The 23,045-nt window shown below is 47.8% G+C and overlaps 1 protein-coding gene across 1 annotated transcript in view; it reads left to right on the top strand.

Annotated features, from left to right (window-relative positions):
* The first annotated feature begins 4,741 nt into the window (after positions 1 to 4,741).
* LOC146182033 (acetylcholinesterase-like) overlaps positions 4,742 to 23,045 on the top strand; it is a 47,646-nt gene continuing 29,342 nt past the window's right edge. Inside the window, exons 1-3 of the mRNA XM_084575884.1 lie at positions 4,742 to 4,886; positions 6,324 to 6,503; positions 9,311 to 9,629. Of these exons, the coding sequence (XP_084432010.1) occupies positions 4,742 to 4,886; positions 6,324 to 6,503; positions 9,311 to 9,629 (644 nt within the window). The remainder of the gene's footprint in view (positions 4,887 to 6,323; positions 6,504 to 9,310; positions 9,630 to 23,045) is intronic.

Below are 23,045 nucleotides of genomic sequence, written 5' to 3'. Positions count from 1 at the left end.
GGTTCGCATCCTACCAACGGTCATGCGGTTTCTACTACTATCTGACCAATTATCTTCGAGCCATGTATTGATTACACCCCTAAGTTCCCATTAATAAAATAAATTAATTAAGCAAAATATTACCTTACGTCCTAAGTTCCCATTATTAAACACTACAAAAATTAAGCAAAATATTAGCTTACGTCTTCCTTGGATTCGTTAACTGGTTGCTTCCATAACATGATGTGCAGGCCTGGTATGGCTGTTTCAAACCTAAGGGCTGTATATGCCGAGTACAGAAAAGTCATGTCGTCGTCGATGTCATCTACGCTGGCCTCCTTCTCTATCCCGCTTTCTTTCTGCGCCCTCTCGTTCTCCATCATGCTCGTTTCCCCCTCACTGCCTGTCATACTGGACATCTTCACAAAGCAACTAAGGCTATGAGAGACGCCGTAGTGGAGGACTCCGGAAATTTCGACCACCTGGGGTTCTTTAGCGTGCACTGGCATCGCACAGCCCACGAGCGCCTTGCTTTTGGCCTCCATTGAAAAGCTGCCGCCGAGGCCAAGATTCGATCCCGCATCCTTGATAGCGACAGTGAGTAACGGACGTCTACCTTACACCGTAGGCCGTCTCCTCATACCCCTATCCTGAGTTTCTTATACTCTAGGTAGGCGTGTTCGGGTCTGAACAACCGAATAGAATCAGGCTTCCAAGCCATCCCAAAGGCCACTGAAATTCGCATCACGCAAATTCGTCTAGCACTTGTGCTGTCGTCCTGATTGGTGAATGTGTTTCGTGAGGCCACAAATCCGTGGCCTAACGCAGATAATTCAATTAAAGCCTGTATAGCGGCTCCAATCCGCGAGTCTCCCCGACGGGTCTTTCAAGTTCGCCAGCCAACACAGAGTAATGGAGGCTACGACTGACCAATGACTGATTATGAATCCGGACACTTGAATTCGATAGACAAGCTTCCTAGCTACTGAGCCAGGTGTACTCTTTTTTTTTCTTTATTGCCTGTTCTTGACAGATTGCATTTCACGAGAACAAAATCAACAAAAATCACTCAAATGCTATTTACATACGTTATTTACATATGATACACTAAAATTCACGTATGCATTCGGTATCTAATGCGTAGAAAGTGAGGATGGGGTACCATTTGGTTTAATTATGCTCATGAGCCTCCACTGTATATGGCGCTCAAAGATGGCGGGTTACCATTGCGATAAAGATGCACTGCATTAAAGATGCATTGCGATAAAGAAAGTAACAAAATTCCCATAAAGAAAGGTGTTAGGCAAGGAGACACAATCTCCCCAGTACTATTCACAGCTTGTTTAGAGGAAGTATTCAGAGACTTGGAATGGGAGCAGTTAGGGATAAGGCTAGATGGAGAATACCTCAGTAATCTGCGATTTGCTGATGACATTGCCTTGCTAAGCAACTCGGGAGATGAACTGCAAATAATGATTGATGACCTAGACAGGAAAAGTAGAAAGGTAGGCTTGAAAATCAATATGCAGAAGACTAAGGTAATGTTCAACAGCCTCGGGAAGGAACAGGAGTTTACATTAGGTAGCGAAATACTGGAAGTAGTAGGCGAATATATCTACTTAGGACAGGTAGTAACCGCAGATCCGGACCATGAAAAGGAAATAACAAGAAGAATAAGATTGCGATGGAGCGCATTTGGCAAGCACTCGCAGATTATGACTAGCAGCTTACCGGTATCGCTCAAGAGGAAAGTATACAACAGTTGCATCTTGCCTGCACTCACCTATGGGGCTGAAACGTGGAGGCTAACCAAGAGAGTTCTACTTAAGTTGAGGACAACCCAGAGGGCTATGGAACGAAAAATGGTAGGGGTAACATTAAGAGATAGAAAGCGTGCAGAGTGGGTCAGAGAAATAACTCAAGTTAACGACATTCTAGTGGAAATTAAGAAGAAGAAATGGACATGGGCAGGACATGTAGTGCGAAGAGAGGATAACCGATGGTCGCTGAGGGTAACAAACTGGATTCCAAGGGAAGGAAAGCGTAGCAGGAGGCGGCAGAAAGTTAGGTGGGCGGATGAGGTTAAGAAGTTCGCAGGGGTCAAGTGGATGCAGCTAGCACAGAACCGGGTTAAGTGGAGAGATATGGGAGAGGCCTTCGCCCTGCAGTGGGTATAATCAGGCTGATGATGATGATGATGATGATGATGATGTTGATGAAAGATGCACGGCCTGCCAGTGCGTGGACAAGTTTTTGGCAATCCAGAAAGCTGCAGCAGAACCTCCCGAGTGGCTGAGCCAGGTTTACTCAGTGTTAAACCACCATCGTTTGACTGTGCCCAAGGATGCGGGATCGAATCCAGGCCACGGCGGCCGTTTTTTGATGGAGGAGAAAAGCAAGGCGCCAGTGTACTGTGCGATGTCAGTGCACGTTAAAGAGCCCCAAGTTGCTTCAATGTCCGAAGCCCTCCACTACGACGTCTCTCATAGCCTGAGTCGCTTTGGGACGTTAAACCCCACAAAACAAAACAAAGCAAACCCCCGTTTGACGCGGCGGCTCCCAGATGGCGCCACAAACCGGTGGCATCTTAGTGTCCACGGAGATCAAGCGCGCTGGTGCACCGGAGCTGATCGCGGAGGCCATGGTTAAACCTTAGCCATTTAACGCGGCGGCTTTCAAACTGCGCAGCTGCCACAAAATGTTTGTGCAACCTGCTTTCGCGCGGTAATAACATTCTAAAGCCAAACTATTTGCATTTTTTCTCTCTGGAGCAGAGAATATATTCGCTATAAATGAATTATTGCACCGCTGCAGCCACTGCGAGCATATTTACTTGTAATTCATTTTTTCTTCAACATACACGCAGTCCACAATCAGCAGTATTTTTAAACCGGAAAACATATTTTCAGCTGCAGCATTAAAAACGTGATTTAAGAAGTCTTCTTTGGCCATTTTTCCGCTAACATATTTTTCAGTTACGTATGGCAACGCTCCTACTCTAGCTTACACAGTGGCTAGTATTCGCGACCCATGAGGAGCTCCAACGTTGCACATGAGCTCTCGGGTTCTGAGCCACTACGCGCCTTCAGACTATCGTCTGCTGGACCGACGTATGTTCTCCCAGCTAGATGTGGTGACAGCGCTTCATAGGGAGAGAGCAAGAGAACGGAGTATTGAAGGGCAATATTTGTACCGCATTGTTAAAGGAGCGCCCATATGACTGCACCTTTTGACATTTCCGCGTTGGAAATGGTTATTCGAAAGAGAAAAACCAAAACCGCAGAGTATACGGGCGCGGTTAAGGACGGGTGAAGAGCGCGAGATATGCATGGTGTTTTAGAGAAGGTGGTCGCTAATCTTTAAAAATAGGGTTGTTGAGGTAAGCAGAAGCTTTTTGCGGCATAGTAATATCAGTGTTGGCGGACGTCAAAAAACGAGCGAGTCATGTTAACTAGTAAAGATTTTAATTAAATTCTGAGAGTTTATTGTCGATAGATGCCCGCTTGTAATTAGTGATGTGTAGCCGGCCGTGGCCTTTCACATAATTGAGTATCTTTTGCTGTATGCCAATGAGTAGATGGGCGGTAGTAGAGGCTCAAGTAATATATAACTAACCAAGCGAGTAGAAAAAGTGAATGGACGCAGACGAGAATCCATGAGGGCGACATGCATGCCGGATGGAGCCATCAACGTTTTCGCTTCATACCCTCAAGGCTGGCCTAAGTGTCAACATTTTTGACGTTTATTATCGCGGACAGCTACGATATATTTTAAGTAGTTTATTACCAAGTGTGTCACTGGTATCTTTTTTTCATTCTTTTTGTCAGGCGCCAGTATTTCCCAAGAATTTATTAAAATGAAAAGGATTCAACGCTGCTGAACCGAATGTGGAGCGAAAGCATTAGCTGCGGGTAGCTGCGGGTGACCGAGCGTTCTTCTTTTTCTTCTTCGTCTTCTATGGTGCCACGGTGCAACGCCGACGGCTTGAAAACCTAATATAGATAGAGACGCCTGGGAGACCCTGCTGCGAAGCGAGGACCCCGCTCAGCAGCAGCAAGCCATCCGCCTGGCGGCTGAGGCCGTGGAGCAACAATGTATCTTCACCAGACCTTAGTTCGCGAGGCTCCTGAGTAAGGCTCCATCAAGCCTGCGTGCCGGGGAGTCCGAAACGGAGCTTCTTCTCGGTGGAAATAAAAAGTTTTCAACAACAACAACAACTAGCGCAGTGTCCATTGTTAACTTAAACACCGCTAACAGGAAGACACAGGACAAAATACAAGGAAGCCACAGTGCAAGCGCCGACTCACAACTCAGCCTAAGCCTTTACTTCTGTGTCTTCCTGTTCGCGCTGTTTAAGTTAACAATGGATGTTTACCAACTCGCCCAACAAACTATCTTGGCTAGCGCAGTGTATCTTTCGCAACAAAACAACCGCCTCGAAGTGTGCACAGTTTACCTCCTTGCTCCTGGGCGTCATGATAATAATCTACACTCCTAGTTCTTGTCTATATCAGAATTCCACACCACGGTATCGCAAAACATGGGCCCTGTGCAAACTTATGCTCAAGCAGCTGCACCCCACATGTACGCGCGGCAAGCAACATCGGGGAGACGAAGAGAAAGATGTCGAGTCTGGCCCCTCATGGGCATGTGCCATTTGCCGAGGAAGAAGTAGAAGAAGCAAGTGCGCAGGTACGTCAACGAAAGGGCGAAATCGTCATCTTTGAAAACCTGCAGGTCTCGCCTCAGTACTGCCCTCAGCATGAAGAAGAGCAAGTCTCCGGAGATAATGACGACTACGACTTCGTACGAGACAGCACCGACCACTTACAGAGGCGAGAGCAGGAAGCCCAATAAACATCACGGTACTGCGAAGGCCACAGAGTCCGCCGGTCACTCCGAAGAAGGTGAGTGGCGTTTGAAAAGAATTCTGCACAACAGGGGCCTTTAACGTGCGCTCACAACGTCCAGCGCACTGACGCCCCTACACTTCACCTCTTAAGCACTGCTTCACCGCAGCGGGAGGTGGTGAAGGGTGGCTGTTCCTGGCCCTACAGGGCTGGGACGGTAGGTCAACGCAGCTTGCGGCGGGGGCTAGCCAGCCACCAAATGTTTATTTGTTGTAGGCCGTCATTGCACCCGCCACCACTTCGGTGGTGGACGACGGCTGTTGTTGCGGCGTGCGTCTTTCTCTCCCTCTTCTTTTTCTTTCTTCTCTACTTTCTCTCTTCTGTCTGCACGAAGCAGCGGAGGTGGCTCAGCTACAGAGCCAGTAGCAGGCCCGTGCATTTTCTTTTCCTTCTTCCTACAGCCAAACAACAACCTTGAAAACCCAGCCTTGAACCGAAACTAAAGTGAAATTTGATATGCTGGCGCATATGCATCGTGTTCGGCCTTGCAATGCTAACTCGTCCGTGTTTTTCTTTTTTTGGCCTCTGCATTGTAAAGGGGTACATTGCGCCTGTTTTTGTTCATTTCTGAAGATGGTGTAAAGAAAGCTGAGGACGCGGATGCGCCGCGCGTTTGCTTCGCGTCGCAATGGATAAGGCCGGAACGTCTGGCACTGCGGCGCAGGTTCGCCGTGCTCGACGTGCTGAAGTACAACGTTTACGAAGGCAGCGGGACCGTAAGTCTACTGATTTTGATATTTCGGCTAAACGGTGCAAGAATCTAGAAGCATAAAGAAAGAGGAAACGTGCCGAGCGTGCTCAGGAAACTAGTCAAGACACTGAGCGTCGTCGTGAAATGGATGCCGAAGCGAAGGGGAACAAACGTGCGGTAGAAACTCCAGGACAACGAACTGCGTGACTGCAAGCGATGGAAAGGTATAGCAGGGTTAAGTGATGCTACGCACCTACTTCGCATTTAACCATGCAAATCGGCCGTATATTTTTTTCCCTCTCGGGGAGTCGGGGAGCGTTTCTGCCGGCCGGCTGCGATGTCCCCCTTCCCGAGACGGCGGCCGGAGGCGAAAACCGGAAGCTGCGACCCCCAGCAGCCTCTCGAAGGCGTGACGTCTGCACAGTCGCCCTGGATTCCAGCGCTCATGTGAATACCACGACGTGGAAGAGCCGTTGGCGAAAGTGTGTCGACGCTAAAGGGATGTATTTTGAAGACTTCTTAAGGAGGTCCCCCTGACAGCTTCTCTTTGGGACCTCTTCTGTACCAAATAAATTATGCTAATTTGTGTAATACATTTGTGAAAATAAAAACCTGAAAAACCTGAAACCTGAGCACTGCACCAATATCTCTAATCAATTTTTCCGAAACTTTCCCCTGATAATTTTTATACAAACCCTGTTTTTGCTGTGGTCACACTGCGATTTTGGTATTTCAACCCGCAGAGGGAAACAAACATGGCGCTGCCAAGAGCGGCACGGAGTCCCCGAAAGGCGCATCTCGTTCGGTCTCTGGCAAGTCTCCGGCGGCATCGAGCTCTGGGTCTGTGTTTGCCGATGCCGCAGCAAAGCAGGACAAATCACCGCGGCATGGACAAGCCCGGGAAAACAGCCAGAAAGTTGTCGGTACGAGCATGTGTGCATCTGCCTGACGATATTACTGCACAGCAGTAGCGCGTGTCGGAGCAACGTATGTAGCCACTGTCACGGCCGCTCATGTGCGCCTCCTTTGAACCGCCGTATCATTGCATTCCAGACTTTCATCGCGTCGTGCTCTCCAGTGACAGCTCGAACCAAATTCGTGCGTCATGCCGAAGGAGAACGCTCGCGAGTTACGTAATTGTTGCATGCTTTCTGTTTTCCACATTCGTAGAAACTACCTGCTCATGATCACTACACGGCGCATTAAAAATAACTGCAGTGTTCCTCGGCCTACAGTCGATAACTGTACAATACAAGAAGCGACTACACAGTCTCTTACGTTATGAGAAATTTATCGCAGCCGCAGCTTCAGGTTATAAAAATCTTTGGAATGCCTTCTTCTGAAGTAGCTATACCGCTTCACTGGGATCGCGATATAATGGCTGCGTTACTAGAAATCCGAAAGTCATTATTATGTTCATTCATAATAATCGATTCTGGCTTGTTACAAAATGGGATTTATGCCCGGAACGGCGCCCTTTTCCAAGTTTGTCGTGGGTCCACTTCAGTCGCTATAGAGCTCCCAGTGCAAATTGCTGTCTTCCTTCAAGCAACTTCGCCACTACAGGTGACCATGTAATGTAACGAAGAACCCCAGGTGGTCGAAATTTCCGGAGTCCTCCACTACGGCGTCTCTCATAGCCTTAGTAGCTTTGGGACGTTAAACCCCACAAAAACAAAACAAACAAACGAAGGCACTTCTCTATATTTTCGCTGCTTTTACTGCTGTACGTGGGAGTTCCTTGCGGGATTCCTTGAATAAAGCCAGTGCACAAGTATGCCGAAAAAAAGATGACGGAATGACGTGCTTAAACTTTCATGTATTTTCTTAACGACACTCATCGACCGCAGAAGGTGCCGAACAGCCTTCCGTAAAGCAAGCTGTCCAGGAACTAAGCCCTTCTAGGCTACCCCACGCAGCCAAGGAAGACGTCAAAGCAAGGTAACGTCAACAGCCAGATTTCTTTTTTTCTTTCATTTCGGCATTTATTTTAGCGACGTTCCCATTTAACTTACTGAAAGTGGCACATATCTGCCCAACTGACATCCGTGTAGCGCAGACTGCTGTTGCGAACGTGGTAGCGGGATGGGCCCGTGACTGCGGCGCCCGCATTTTGAGAGATGGTAAATAAAAAAAAAAGTGAATAAACACTTGGGAGCTGTCAATTGGAGCACGCCTTTTAAAGAAGCAAGCGGCTGAAATTAACCTCTGTAGCACGACCCCTCTCACAGTTAGCTCTGGGTGGCTGTGGGTAGTCAAGCCCCATGTGTCACTACTGAAACTCCTTATTTGAAGATCTGCAATTAAACCTCCATTAGATACGCATTTGCTTCCATAATATTGTCACGCCCGTAACGTGACCACGGAGACCTCCTGGCAGGTTTGACAAGCCAGGTTAACACAGCCAGCGGACAAAGACACAGGCACCACATGGTCCAACGGAACGCGCACACTTCGATTTCCTCCTCTTCCTTTTTCCTGCCTCTGCTTGACACTTCTTCACCTCCGTAACACTTACCCCGTCGCAGACGAAGCCCCTCGGGCGAGTCAGTCGTCAGTACGATGGTGCAGGTTTCAGTCACGCGACTTGGGTAACCTCAGCACGTGCCGAACGTCGACCCCTTTTGGCAATGCGCGCAATCCAATAGGTAAGGTCACTAATTTTGTCCAACATCACGTAGGAACCGGCATATTGTGCAAGCATTTTCTCGCTTAAACCACGCTTCCACACTGGACGCTAAAGCCAAACAAACTCGCCAGGGAGGTATGCGACGTGTCAATGATGATCGTCGTAGCGGGATTTCGAGAGTTGTTGTGTGGCGAGAGTTCTCAGGCGGGCTATCCGGCGGGCTTCTTCAGCCCGGCAGAGGATCTCGCCAACAGCAAGATCGGCATCTGTGAAGAATGGGAGGATGGTGTCAAGGAAAGCATGCATGAAGTAGAAAAACCTACTGTAACATGTTGTTTCCTGCTGAGCGGTATTGTATGCGTACGTTACAAATGGTAGCACATAGTTCAAATTCTTGTGGTCTTCGGCGATGTGCATGGAAAGCGCGTTGGTGAGTGTCCGTTTAGTGCGCTCTGTCAGTTTATTTGTTTGAGGATGATGTAAGATGTAGGATGTCGGAAATACTTTGTGCACAAGCGAAGGAGTTCTTCGCAACATCCACAGTGAACTGGGGACCTCGATCACTGATCAACACTCGTGGCGACCCACGGCGAAGTATAACAAAGTGCAACAGGAAGAGGGAGACCTGGTGTGCAGCGGCCGATGGGAGAGGTATACCGTTTCACAATAACGCGCGTGGTGAACAGTGTAGATAATGATCCAGCAGTTGCAGCCATGAGACTTGGGAAAGGGCCCCGATAAGTCTACCCCGACCTACTCAAAAGGAGATCTTGGTGGCCTCAGAGGATGTAGGAGACCAGGAAGAGTACCAGTGGGGCATTTGTGACTCGCACTTGGCACAGCTAGCCGCATACTTCTCGATGGTGTCTCGCATCCAGGGCCAATGGAAACGTTCTTGGGTGCGATGGAATGTCCTCGTAGATCTCAGATGTCGCGAAGTTGGTTCGTCATGCATGACGCGCAAGACAGAGGACGATATGCTAATCTTCTATATATACAAGGCAGTCCACAGCCTTGTTGACCAAGTATGAACTTCGCGATGATTATACGACAAAAATGCTTTGCTCATACTTTGCTGGTTACATTCTGTTGTTGGCTTAGCTGAACGTACGCGCGTCTACTACTTCAGCAGCGATGCAGGCCAAGGACCACCTGAATCAGTTGAGACCGTCGCCACAGCACTGGCTGCTAGTGGGGAGCTTCCCGAGAAGAAGGCTATAGATGACTCAAAAATAGAGCAAAATGAAGATGCCAAGGACAAGCACAAGGACGGGAATAAGGATAGTGACATGGAAAAGGCCACGGAAAAGGCCGAGCATAAGGAGCCCGTTGGAGCGTCCAATGAACCTTCGCGGCCTGCTGATAAGGGAAAAGACACCAAGGAATCACCGGGCAAGGTCTCCTCCGCTAAGCCTGAACGGTAAGCCTGCGAGGGTGTGGGGCGAACAGCAGTTGTTATAAAACATCGGCGCAGCATATATTCTAGAGACACCTATAGAAATCGAAACAGCGGGACTGCGCTGATGCGTTTCACCTAAATGTGTACCGTTCCTGGCGAATTCGAGTCTATATTCCTCAGTAAAGCAGGAAAGTAGTTTTACTTAAGCGTAGCCCCGCAAAAATCCGCATTTAATGAGAAATGTTAAATAAAATGGCGCAAGAGGTCCTGTATTTCAGACGACAATAATGTTGTGCTAAATTACCCTGAGCTCAGTCATGCGTGAAGAAAAACAGGGCAAGTTTCTCCAATTCGGCTGAGTTTAAAAAAAAAAATACTTTATATGGGGCGCAAAATGGGCACTTCCAAGATGCAGTAAATCGCTTCTTTGATTGCGTAATTATTGTTATGACTAGAAGACAAAATGGGTGACGGACGAAACAGGAACGGCGTTAGACAGACATCCTTTACAGTAGAAGAGAGTCATCAGGTTATATTCTGTTGTTATTCAAAACCATTTTCAAAATTTACGGGCTATTCGATTTGCATCTGAACTCTACGAGAAAGTCCAGAATGTTTGCAGATTACCAGTTCTCGTCCATAAAGCCAAGAAGTTCGCCGCGGCCAGCTTTAGCGCCCTTTCATTCCGCCTCCATTAAGACGCCATCGAAGAACGAAACAATGCAAATGCACCCTCGTACTGTGCGATGTCAGGGCACGTTAGATCCCTAGGACGTTGAAATTATTGCAGAGCCCTCCATTTCGGCTATGGAAATATAATGTGATGTTTATACAGGTTGGAGAGGGTATCCGTATGGAGCTGTGTCCAGTCGTGGGCTTCCTGCGCAGCAAGTTGCCTATGTGGTAGTGGTATAGGAACAGGCGCGTGAAGTGTTCGTGATGAAGCCTAGTATTTTAAACTGCTGAAATTGGTGGAAGTAGTGTGATAGTCGGGTGCGTTTTCATTAAATCGGCTAGTGTGACCTCGAGCTAGACCGTCAGCTACCTTGTTTCTTTCCAACCCAAAGTGTGCTGGGGTCCGAGGGGTTTGGCGCTTAACGTGAGTGTTTTATCCTGGGCTGCTACTATTACTAATAGCAGTAGTAGCAGTACTACTACTGCTATTATATTACTGCCACCACTACGGCGACTGTCTCATTCGTGTTCTTTCACTCCCTCCTAATTAATTCACTACCAGCCTGGTTGAATGAAGTGTACGTAACGGTATAAATGTCCACAGATACCGGTTGAAGTGTCTGTGTCTTTCCTTTCCTCCAAGTCTATTGCCATTTTGTGCACTATAAGAAGTAGCACTGCGCTGAACTGTGCATCTTTTTGCTGGCTATGGTTTAATACACATGCGCTTACTAACAAAGAGTTGTAAGGGCACAGTAAGCTTTTAAGTGAGTGTAAGTTTAACTACACCAATTCTCAGACGAATAGCTATGATAATTTATGCAGAAGTGAATCATTGGCATCCCACTTCATTCCTCGAACAGCACAGGTAGACTACGCTCCCTATAGGCGTCTGTAGGGTTACATCTTGCCTGATTTAGATTCCAAAGTACCTATTTCTGTCATGCCTACCACTCCGTAACTCCCGGTATATTAAAGCGATAGTTTAATGGCTCTAGTCCAACTTAAAAGGCGGCGTTGGTGTTGTGCCGACAAACCTACGTCACGCCGGCGCTGTGGCAAGGAACCTACGTCAAGCTGGCATCTGGCAGAAATCCATGTCACGCGTGGATGTCTAGAATGACATTGATTGAAAATGGCACTTCTAAAGCTAATTAAAGGTCGGCGCATGCCTCAAGCGACTAACTATTCAATGTAATTTGGTTATATGCGTAAAGTAGAACTTCCATAAATTTCAGTCGAGATTGGAAGCAAAAGCTTCAGTCGCTAGCAGGCACGCCACCGGCTAGGACGCGAAGGCGTGCTTGCACGGCACCGGTGCAAGCGGAGCTTATATGAATGCCGTGTGCTCTTTCACGTACAGTGATATCTGTATGCTAATGAGTCTGTAATTGTAAAAGAGTTCTAATTAATAAAATATTATTTTAAGGAGTAGCGAACTGCATGTCGACGTTTCTTATTTTCTTTGCTAATGGTCCCAGCATACGGCGGCCACCGGAACACCCCCTCGATCAGATGTACGTCGCTGCACCAACAATGGCACCCCTGAAAAGGGTGGAGTCAGGCTCGAGCATTTTGGAGCAGCTCGGGATGCCATCATAAATCCATTTTGAAGCAGCTTTGGACACATTTAAATTAGCATTTTCGTAAATTATCAACAGAGCAACAGCTTGGACCCAACTGGGAGCAAACGGAATGCTTAATACTACACTTGGCTATTTTAACGCGATAGCGATAGCGATAAACCAAAAATCCAGAGTTGGCATTGTGAACGAAAAATCCCGAGCGTGGCGCTGGGAAGTGCATGGTATAGCTGGCAGCTGACATGGCCGAACACTAACTGGACGTAGTGTTGCCTGACATGACGCTTGGCAGGAGCTGCCAATCCAGACCGCTCCTTTCACAAAGAAGGGTGATGTCATCATCAGCCTGCCATGACCTATGCATCCACGCCACCCCTAGGTCACACAGGCACGTTCATACGGCTTTTTTAAATCGGGGCTTTATATGTGGGCTGGTAGCCTATGCTATCGCGTCATACGCTTAAAGGTCACCCCATAACGTTGTGATCCTATGCGTGTGCTGATCCTATGTGTCGTGCTTATTCAGTCTAACTGCACTAGGTATACTTTAAACACGTTCCAACGTAGTCTATACAGTACGGTTTGCATTCTTAATAATGCACTTAAAGGGTCTCTCCGGTGATTTTTTTACCGTGCTCTGTCAATGTTTGATTTATATAGCTGACGGTTTGGTCATCACAGTACACAATTTCATGTTCTACAACACGCAAGCAATAATTTTAAATAAGCAAAATTTTGGATCGAAATTGGCGCGGGGCTGAGAGCGCTGCTTTTGCGTGACGTCAGAGATGACGACACAGACATGCAGCCGAGCTAGCTGAGCTACCTAGACTAGTAGGTGGTCCTGGCTGTAGTTTTAGCCTTACGCACCCGCTGTCTGTCGAGATGTGAGAATGTCAAACGCTGTCACGTGGAACATACCATGTGGAACATACTATTTGATGTCGGTGAGTCGTCATCGATGTCATCGGGCAATGACAACCAGGATTCCTCATTCAGCTGCATTTTAAAAAAGAAAGCAGTGCTCCGCATGCACGGGCAGAAAGAGCGAGCGATTTTGAATGCGACGAAATTATTGCCGTGTGGATCACTCCCTAGAATTTTTAAGCTACTTATGCACTCACACACCGTGGTGCAAGCGGCCGGCATATATGTGAGCGACCGGTCGTTACTGCTAGTAAAATTCCCAAATTCGGTATCCGGGCTATTGCCTGGATACTGACCCAAAATCCGCCTCACTGCGAATGAGTTTTGTCCTACAGCCACAATACCCTTGCCACAGGGAAATGTGTTGTCATTCCCACCGAACGGCATTTGTTCCAATTTAATGTCATTTATCGCTGCTCACCAATAAAACTAATGCCTTTCGCAAATAATGGCAATTGCGATGAATAAAATTGGAGCATATATACACAAATTTTGGCACGCCTTCAGTATATGCAGCGAAAATGATTGCGCAGAGAACTAAAGCAGCTTTAAAATTCATATTTTGGTCTTACATGTCTTATAACCATTCAGTTGACCACGACTATTCATTACGAAGTTCAGCGGCTGTGTCAGCGTTTGCTTACGGAAGGATACGGAAAATGCATCCGAGCCAGGGTACAAAACTTTTATAGCGTACGGACTGGCCAGCTTGCACTACGTACACTTTACACAGTAAAGCAAGTTTCAAGATCAACACGTCCAATAGGCAGTGTCTAGTGTGCTGTCCGGTGGACACCACCTTCGAGTACGCGCCTGACGGCGCGCGCTCCCACCCTCGTAGGATCGTTTCTTCGGTGTTGTCGTGACGCTGGGGCTACGTCGACCCGGCCTTCACTTGGTAGCGTGCAGAGACTCGGGGTTGAAGAAGGACTGAATCTTCTAAGTTGGTGAAATATGTACAAACAGGTTTACTGGCACTTTGAGAAAACGTATTTACAAGAATATTTACATGAAGAAGAAGGGTACATCAGCAAAATGACAAGCGTTAAGAGTTCATAGCGAGAAGCGACTGGATGAGCCGTTTACCCAGGGCCCAGAGCCACATTTCGTGCTCTGCAGCGTCCTTAAAAACCCCCTATGTCCAGCCCCTCTCTGAAGATGCTGACCAACCAAATCCAGGGCACGCCCCTCAGGTATCGGCATCCAATCGAACACATCACTGCACTGATGGTCTGAAGCACTGACTGGTCCGGCATTCATTCGTTGGGCGTGATCACTTGTTGGCGGGAAAAGCTTGGGAACGGCGAGGAGAGGAGGTACATTTCTATTCTTCAGCAAAGAAACCACAGGCTGGTTCTGGGGGTTTTACTTCTCAGAAACCCGAGTGCACGTGGCGCCGCATAGGGCTCCCAACATGGTCCCTTTTCGACAATTGCAAATCTTTCCTGCATTCCCGGGAAATCACTTAATGGCCGTATGAGTCATGCTCTTCTCTTGTCCTGCACGTCAGCGGACATGTCACTCTGTCGTCTCCTTTGGATAGGAGGCATTCATCACTGGAGGATAGCACTTCTCGACTGGAAGGGTGAACAAAAGAAAGCACTTCCTGCTATTTCCCGCAGGGGGACGTTTCTTTGTGTTTTTCCAGACGTTCTCTTGACAGGGCCAATTTGGCATTTGCAGGTTGTCCACAAAGCAAAACATGCTTACAAAACAGGATTCCTGGAAACAGGCTCACTTAGAGCCAATGGACCATCACCACATATTCACAAAACTTTTCCATGCCCACAGGCGAACAATAGAGCGCGCAAATGCGGATGCTTGGTCGTAACAGCCTCCTCCCCCGCCAGAAGAGACTCGGAGGGCAGCAGCCGCAGCTGCTGCATGAAGAGACGACTTAATGGCCTGCACGTGAACGCTTGAAGCTCGCTGTTGCTTGTCGCGTTGTCTTGATTGTTGTAGGCCAAATTGCTTGAGCTATCTGAAACTCAACCACATGTCGAAGCAAGCACTCGGCTCCCGTCTGAAGAGACCAGGTCAAAAGAAAACTGCCATTGTTGTTCGAGAAAAGCCCACTCTCAAGACGTTCAGGACCCACGTATGCCTCGAAAACCAAACGTGCTGCTTTACATAGTCATCTATATTCAAGCGCACGAAAAAAAAAAAAAAAAGAAAACCTGATTATCAATTTGGATACATGGTGAGGAACATCTCGGACCGCTTAGAAAGAGCGGCTAAGCGCGTCCGCATTCCCATTTAACTTCCCCTTTTTGTATCTTATTTCAAAATTGTACTGCTGTAAAATCAAGCTCCACCTAAGAAGGCGATTGTTCTTCGATGTCGCAGTTTGCAGCCAAGCCAGGGGACAATGGTCCGTCTCTACGGTGAATTTGGCCCCTCCAAGATAGCACTGCAATTTTTGAATGGCCCATACAATGCAAGCGCACTCTTTCTCTGACGCGCAATAAGCCCTCTCTCTAGAACTCAGTTTTCTGCTCAAGTAGAGCACGGGGTGCTCATTACCGTCGTCATCTCTCTGGCAGAGAACAGCACCTAACCCTCGATCACTGGCATCACACTGGACCGTGAATTCTCGGTCATAGTCTGGAGCTCGCAATACCGGACGGCTAATCAGCACAGCCTTCAGGTTTACGAAGGAGGCTTCCTTTTGTTCGTCCCAGACTACATTTGTCGGTTCTGTCTTGCGGAGAGCGTCGGTCAGAGGGCTAGCCAAAGCTGAATAGTTAGGGATGTAGTGATTGTAGTACCCAGTCAGACCTAGGAATGCTCGAATTTCCGTCTTCGTGCTCGGCCGCGGATAGTCTGCTACCGCAGAAATCTTAATCTCGCTGGGTTTCCTGAAACCTTGACCTACATTGTAACCCAAGTAGTCCACGGTCGCCCTTGCCAGGCAAAATTTCTCGGCCTTTACAGTTAGTCCAGCTTGACGCAAAAGGCTCAGTACAGCTCTTAGATGTACCATATGGTCCGCCCATGAGTCGGAAAAAACCGCAATGTCATCTAAATAAGGCACCGCGAATGTTTCACACCCATTTAAAACCCTATCCATGAGTCGGGAAAAACAAAATGGAGCATTTTTGAGCCCGAAACTCATCATTGTTGGCTGGTAGCTGCCCGTCGGAGTGACGAAAGCCGCGTATCTGCTGGCGCGTTCAGTGAGCGGTACTTGCCAGTATCCTCGAGTAAGGTCCAGCGTAGTCACATATGCCGCTCTACTGACCTGTTCTACTCTCTCCTCAATATTCGGAATAGGATACACTTGATCCCTGGTGAGAGAATTTAGCTTTCGGTAGTCTACCACAGGCCTAGGGTCTTTACCTGGAGCTTCTACTAAGATCATAGGCGAAGCATAATCGCTTTCCGAGGGTTTTATTACTCCCAATTCCAGCATGCGAGTTACTTCCCTATCCAGAATTTTTCTTTGCCTTGGAGAAAATCGGTAGCACCTTGATCGCACTGGCACGTCTGAAGTCAGCTCAATATCGTGCTCAGTCAAATCAGTTCTGCCTGGCCTGTCCACGAAGCAGGCCTCAAACTCTGTTATTATCTCGCCCAGATCGGACAGCTGGGATTTCTTTAGTTCTCCTCTCTGCTCCGTCTTTTTGAGAAGCTCCTGAGCGTTGCTTCCTTTTCCGCTGAGGCAAATCAAGTTGTCCCCCATCTCCTCGGGAAGGTTTAACGTTAGATTTACCACGGCTTCCCTCTGCACATAAGGCTTCATAAGATTGCAATGATAAATGCGCACTTCTTTACGCCTACCGGGAATTTTCACTGCGTAGTTAGTGTTAGAAAGCTTTGCAACGACTTCAGCCGGTCCTTCCCACTGTACTTCGAGCTTATTCTGCCTTGAACTTCTCAGCAACATCACCTGGTCCCCGATACAAAACGTCCTTTGACGGGCTGACTTATCATAGTACACCTTGGAACGAGCCTGGGCTGACTTCATGCTGGCCTCAACGAGTTCCTTAGTGTTATGTAAGCGATTCAAGAGGTTCAGAATGAATTCTACTACTGTTGGGTCTTCTCCGCGCCCCTCCCAGGCTTCGCGCACCATTCGCAAAGGTGAGCGCAGTGACCTTCCGTACACCAACTCGGCTGGGCTAAATCCAGTGGATTCGTGCGGCACTGACCGCAAAGCGAAAAGCGCTGCAGGCAGGCAGGTATCCCATTCGCGCTTGTTTTCATAGCACAGTCCCCTCAGGACTCGTTTGAGAACAGAGTGCCATCTTTCTACGCTGTTGCTCTGCGGATGATGGATCGAGCTATGCACTACCTTAATGCCGCATCGCTCGAGAAATGAGGTGGTGAGGACACTCGTGAAAACGCTACCCTGATCACTTTGGACCTCGGAAGGGAATCCAACTCGTGCAAACACTGACAGCAGCGAATCCACTACACTCTCGGACGTCACCTCGCGCAGCGGAACAGCCTCTGGAAACTTTGTGGCTGGGCATAACATAGTGAGGATATAACGGTACCCTGACTCTGTCACAGGAAGTGGCCCAACTACATCTATTACTAACCTGTGAAACGGCTCGGTAATGATTGGTACTAACACCATCGGAGCTTTCCACTTATCTTGCGCCTTTCCAACCCGCTGGCACGTGTCGCATGACCGTACAAAATTTTCCGTGTCCTTAAAACATCCAGGCCAATAGTATTCTTGCAACAGCCTCTGCTTTGTTTTCTTTATTCCAAGGTGACATGACCACGAGCTGCCATGGGAAAGTCGCAGTAAGTCTCCGCGGTACTTTTGGGGAACGACTAATTGGTCCCGCTCTACTCCGCGCTTATCCTTGAATAAGCGATACAGCACTCCCTTTCTCATCTCAAAAGAAATGTTCTTTGCTGTCTTAGTGGCGCGGTGGCGCTCTCTTATCTCCTGTATCTTGGGATCATTGGCTTGCTCCATAGCTAAGTCCTCTCGAGTTCCACTTAAAAGTCTCGTGAGATTACTAGCGACTGGCGGCAAGAGGTTACTCTCCAGAACGTCCTCAGTCCGCGTCTCATCAAGCTCACTTTCAAGTTGACTTATCTGAGATGCCTCGCTCTCAAAGTTTTCTGACCCGCTATCTTCCGCATCGACCACTGTCTTAACTGCCGTTTCCTCCGCTGTGGAATTTTCTGGTATGAGCAGTGTAGCTAGTTCTCGCGCCTTTGAACGTGTTAAGGCCTGCACATCTCTGTCTCCGAAAATCAGAAGGCAAGCTTTGACCTTCTCGTAGTTGTCCGCGTCCTCCTTGTTTAGCCGCGCGACAACCTCCGCTGCCTCGCAGGGCAGAACCGTCAATAATCTCTGAGACCACGTGTCTCGCTGGAAGGACAGTTCTTCGCAAGTTCGCTCAAAGTTACCCAGATACAGACCGATATCCCCTGATATCACATATGGCTGCATGTACTTTGACATCTTGAAATCTGCCTCCTTGTTGAGAAGAGGTACCGCTAGCTGGGGACAATTGCCCGACCTCTTGCTCAACTCTACTTCTAATTTCCGGAGCTCAATTTCTAGCTCCCGCTTTTTTGCTTCTCTCTCAAGCTTCTCACGTTCGTGCTCCCTTTCCTCTTTTTCCCTCTCAAGTTCACGCTCTCTTTCCTCTTTTTCCCTCTGACGTTCGCGCTCCCTTTCCTCTTTTTCCATCTGACGTTCGCGCTCCCTTTCCTCTTTCTGCTGTCTGAGCTGTTCCTTTTTTTGCCCGATGAGGTTCCATGCTTCACTGAGCTCCTCATCATCGGTTCCCAGATCAGTGATTGCCTTTATAATCAAGGGTTTTCGTGCCAAACCACTTGTATTAATTCCCAATTCCTCACACAATAGCAACAGTTCCGGTTTCTGCAGCTTTTGTAGGTCCATGATCGCTCCGAGTGTCGGCTACTTCCAAAACAACAGTGCAAACTACCAAACCTAAAGGCGTTTCAACACTTTTTACCAGTTCTTAAAATCTAACCCTGTTCTAGAACCTGGTCCACATCAGAAGAAAAGCCAAGCACTCACCCACACATGCGATCGATGTTCCGAGCTGCCCTCTTGTTGGCCGATTGTTGCGCCTGCTTGTTGCTTGAGATGCCACCTCCGATCACAAGGTGTTGTGGCTTGTAGCTTCAGATCCACCTCCAATCACCAGATGTTGTGCTTGTAGATTCAGATCCCACCTCCAGTCATCAGATGTTGTGGCTTGTAGATTCAGATCCCAACGCTGGTCACCAGTTGTCGTGACGCTGGGGCTACGTCGACCCGGCCTTCACTTGGTAGCGTGCAGAGACTCGGGGTTGAAGAAGGACTGAATCTTCTAAGTTGGTGAAATATGTACAAGCAGGTTTACTGGCACTTTGAGAAAACGTATTTACAAGAATATTTACATGAAGAAGAAGGGTACATCAGCAAAATGACAAGCGTTAAGAGTTCATAGCGAGAAGCGACTGGATGAGCCGTTTACCCAGGGCCCAGAGCCACATTTCGTGCTCTGCAGCGTCCTTAAAAACCCCCTATGTCCAGCCCCTCTCTGAAGATGCTGACCAACCAAATCCAGGGCACGCCCCTCAGGTATCGGCATCCAATCGAACACATCACTGCACTGATGGTCTGAAGCACTGACTGGTCCGGCATTCATTCGTTGGGCGTGATCACTTGTTGGCGGGAAAAGCTTGGGAACGGCGAGGAGAGGAGGTACATTTCTATTCTTCAGCAAAGAAACCACAGGCTGGTTCTGGGGGTTTTACTTCTCAGAAACCCGAGTGCACGTGGCGCCGCATAGGGCTCCCAACATGGTCCCTTTTCGACAATTGCAAATCTTTCCTGCATTCCCGGGAAATCACTTAATGGCCGTATGAGTCATGCTCTTCTCTTGTCCTGCACGTCAGCGGACATGTCACTCTGTCGTCTCCTTTGGATAGGAGGCATTCATCACTGGAGGATAGCACTTCTCGACTGGAAGGGTGAACAAAAGAAAGCACTTCCTGCTATTTCCCGCAGGGGGACGTTTCTTTGTGTTTTTCCAGACGTTCTCTTGACAGGGCCAATTTGGCATTTGCAGGTTGTCCACAAAGCAAAACATGCTTACAAAACAGGATTCCTGGAAACAGGCTCACTTAGAGCCAATGGACCATCACCACATATTCACAAAACTTTTCCATGCCCACAGGCGAACAATAGAGCGCGCAAATGCGGATGCTTGGTCGTAACAGTGTCAATTATTATATGTCAAGCGCTACATCGAAAAATGACCGACGCCAGCCACATTAAGAATGTAGACGACAAATTTGCAATGCTTGGCTCACCTGATGCTGCCAGCTTACCGCAACGGTGCTGTCCGCTAGAGCGGCGGAGGAGGAGGAGGAGAAAACATTTATTTACGATGATATGATTTGGCAAGGGAGGTGCGTTTTGTTGTGGAGCTGAGTGGCAGACCCTATTCCGGGACGCCATTGGCCGCCGCCGCTGCCCAAGCTCTCTTGACCAGGACACGCTGGTATGGTTGCCTACAACGGTGTTCCGGCCGTGCGCGCTTGTGAATATAGCCCTAAATTGTTTCACACCGAGGCCGCAGCGGACGGCGCTTCGGAGTTGATCAGCGCTATAGTAAATGATCTATTCGTGGAACAGCCTTACTATCAATCCAATTGTCTCAGAGTAAAAGAAAGATTTAATTTCAGCGACGCCTTAGCAGCGAAGGTAGAGTAGGAGGTCGGATGAGCAGAAATTTGCTTGTTCTGCAGTTATCACTCCTACCAGAATCTCGTTGCAGATCAGCGATTCTCAGAAATAGTAATTTTGTGATAGTCTTTTATCCAAGCGCGAATTATTTAAGAGATCAACCGATTTTAGCATGCTTTTCCAGTCGAAAAACATTACCGAACTGTGCGAAATTCCGACAAAATATTCTGTAGTTCTGTCGTAAAGATCAGATTTCCCTGTAGTTCTGTAGTACTTTTTTGTAGTTGTGTAGTATTTGCTGTAGTAGTCTTCTGTTGTCTGTATTTCTGTAGTACTTTCCTGTTGCAACAATAGAAAATTTTGATGTTACCACAGAAAGTTCTGTTGTCACAACAGGTTTCCTGTCAGAAGTCACACAGAAATTCTGTCGTAACAACAGAAAATTTTCTGTAGTTTTCCTCTGACTGGGTTCTTTTTCTGACGGTGGCGCGAAGAACCCGCCGTGTCGGCACCGACGGACTGCGGCAGGCGATTGAGCTTTTGTCGTATGCAGAAGATAGTCGACATCATCCGATTTCAACCATCGCCTGGTACGCGCGAGGCCAAACTCCATGAGAAGCATCCTGTGTGGCAGCAGTCGGTTTGAAATGTTCTGAATACATATGCGTCCTCAGGTTCAGAGGGGGCGCCGGATCGCGCAGGATTCAATTTGTCACGAAGCTCCTTCTCCTTGGGAAATCGACGGTAAATTACTGTGTTATTTTTCAAGCTGTAGCTGCTGTCGATCATGTATGCCAGGCTGTTGCTGAGTAGAGCCGCCTTCCCCCTGCCCCGTGCCAGGTGTACGTTCTCGTCATGATAAGCTGCCCCACACCGAACTAACCGCGCCCATTATAAGGCCGCTCAATTATTGCCTTCATCTGCTCGACGCTCCTTCACGACTGTGAAGTCTTCAAGCCCAGATTTGGCCGTAAAAATGTCCTGTTTGGCAGCGCTAGTCGCAAGTCACGGGACGCCATCTTTAAAATTACTTTGCGGGAAAACCAAAGCGTCCTCAACTGTGGCCTTTGGCATACTGGATCTTGACGTTGAGAAGAACTTGTGATGCAAATTTCGTCGATACCCATCAGCATCAAAAAATCGCCGGAGATGCCCTTTAATGTGACAACTTCAGTAAGGTCAGATGTTATGTACACGTCTAAAGACTTATTGCCTGAAACAGGTTCCGGATTAACGTTATTCAGAACACATTTCGCAGGGTGAGAAATAATACGTCCCACACCCCTAACAATGCATTTTCTAATACTGTAGAGAGCTATTTTCACACCATTGGAAGGTTTATCATTTTGTAGCTGCAAGATGACACTGTTGTTCTTGATTTCAGATAAATAGCAGTCATCAGAAAAAGTGGACAAGAGAGATGACTGATATAAATTAGGGGTAGAAGGAGATGAAACACAGTTCTCTGTGGTACAAAAGGACTAATGGGTACAAGTGTAGAGCTGGCATTATTTAAAAAGACAAATTGACCGCCGATATTAAGAAAATGCACTGTCCACGTTAATAACACGGTGCATGTTCAGGCTTTGAGGCCTGATTAGTAATCAATGGCACGATAGCAGTACGCCTAATTTCGGATGGAACACAGCGGAAAGGGACAAATGACAGAAGAACCAAGAAACACACAGACGAGCGCTTTCCATGTGCTTCTTTGTTCTTCTTTGCTTTTATCCTTTGCGCTACAGTGTGTTCCAACCAAAATGAAAACCTACCTACTAGCTCTTCTCACCACGTCTGAAAATTAGTTGTCACACGGACAATATATATATACCTTTGAAGAAAACGATTAAAACAGGAACAGGCGAGAAGCAGGAAAGGAAAGAACTACATTTCAAAAGCAGACAATTAGATTTGTCGACATTGAGAATCTCGAATCGCGCGAAATGGGGAGCAAGATCTCCCCGCAGTGCATTTCTGCATTACTAGGCTTCAGACTTGTTATATTCTGTCATGAACTCGGCTAATTACACTGCAATAGCATTCCAACGATATATATGAGGCTGAAATGTCGAGGTGACTTAGGAGATCTGGAGCCGAACTGTAAATGCCAACACCAATAAGTGGAACTTGATTATGGGAATGACACACTGGCTGCAGAGCAAACATTGAGTGGCCCGTTGAAATCCCGAGAATTTGGGAGTAATATTGGGCAGAAGGAGAGTCCGGCCGCGAGATGAAATCGCAGAGTCTGCAGGGCATGTTGGACGCAACTGGTGGAGGAGATGGCTAATTGGTGGGATATGGAAATGACCTATGTCCTGCAGTGGACGTAGCCCTGCTAACTTAAAAAATAAAATAAAAATGCACTATCCTACACCTACTTCAAACTTATATACTTCATAGACTACCAATAGTGTTTGTCGACTTCACACCCTGCGAAGATGTATCAATGCGTTCTAAACGAGCAAACTGGCGCGTAGAGGCAGAGACTCCATATTAATAGGGATGCATGTCTAAACTTCTGACTATAATGTTTATCCAAGTTTCCCGTCACCCGCCGCGGTGGTGCAGTGATTAGGG

This window comes from Amblyomma maculatum, chromosome 8, assembly GCF_055883805.1.
Source record: "Amblyomma maculatum isolate TAMU_Amacu chromosome 8, ASM5588380v1, whole genome shotgun sequence".
NCBI lineage: Eukaryota > Metazoa > Arthropoda > Arachnida > Ixodida > Ixodidae > Amblyomma > Amblyomma maculatum.
This window is presented reverse-complemented; position numbering and strand designations above follow the sequence as displayed.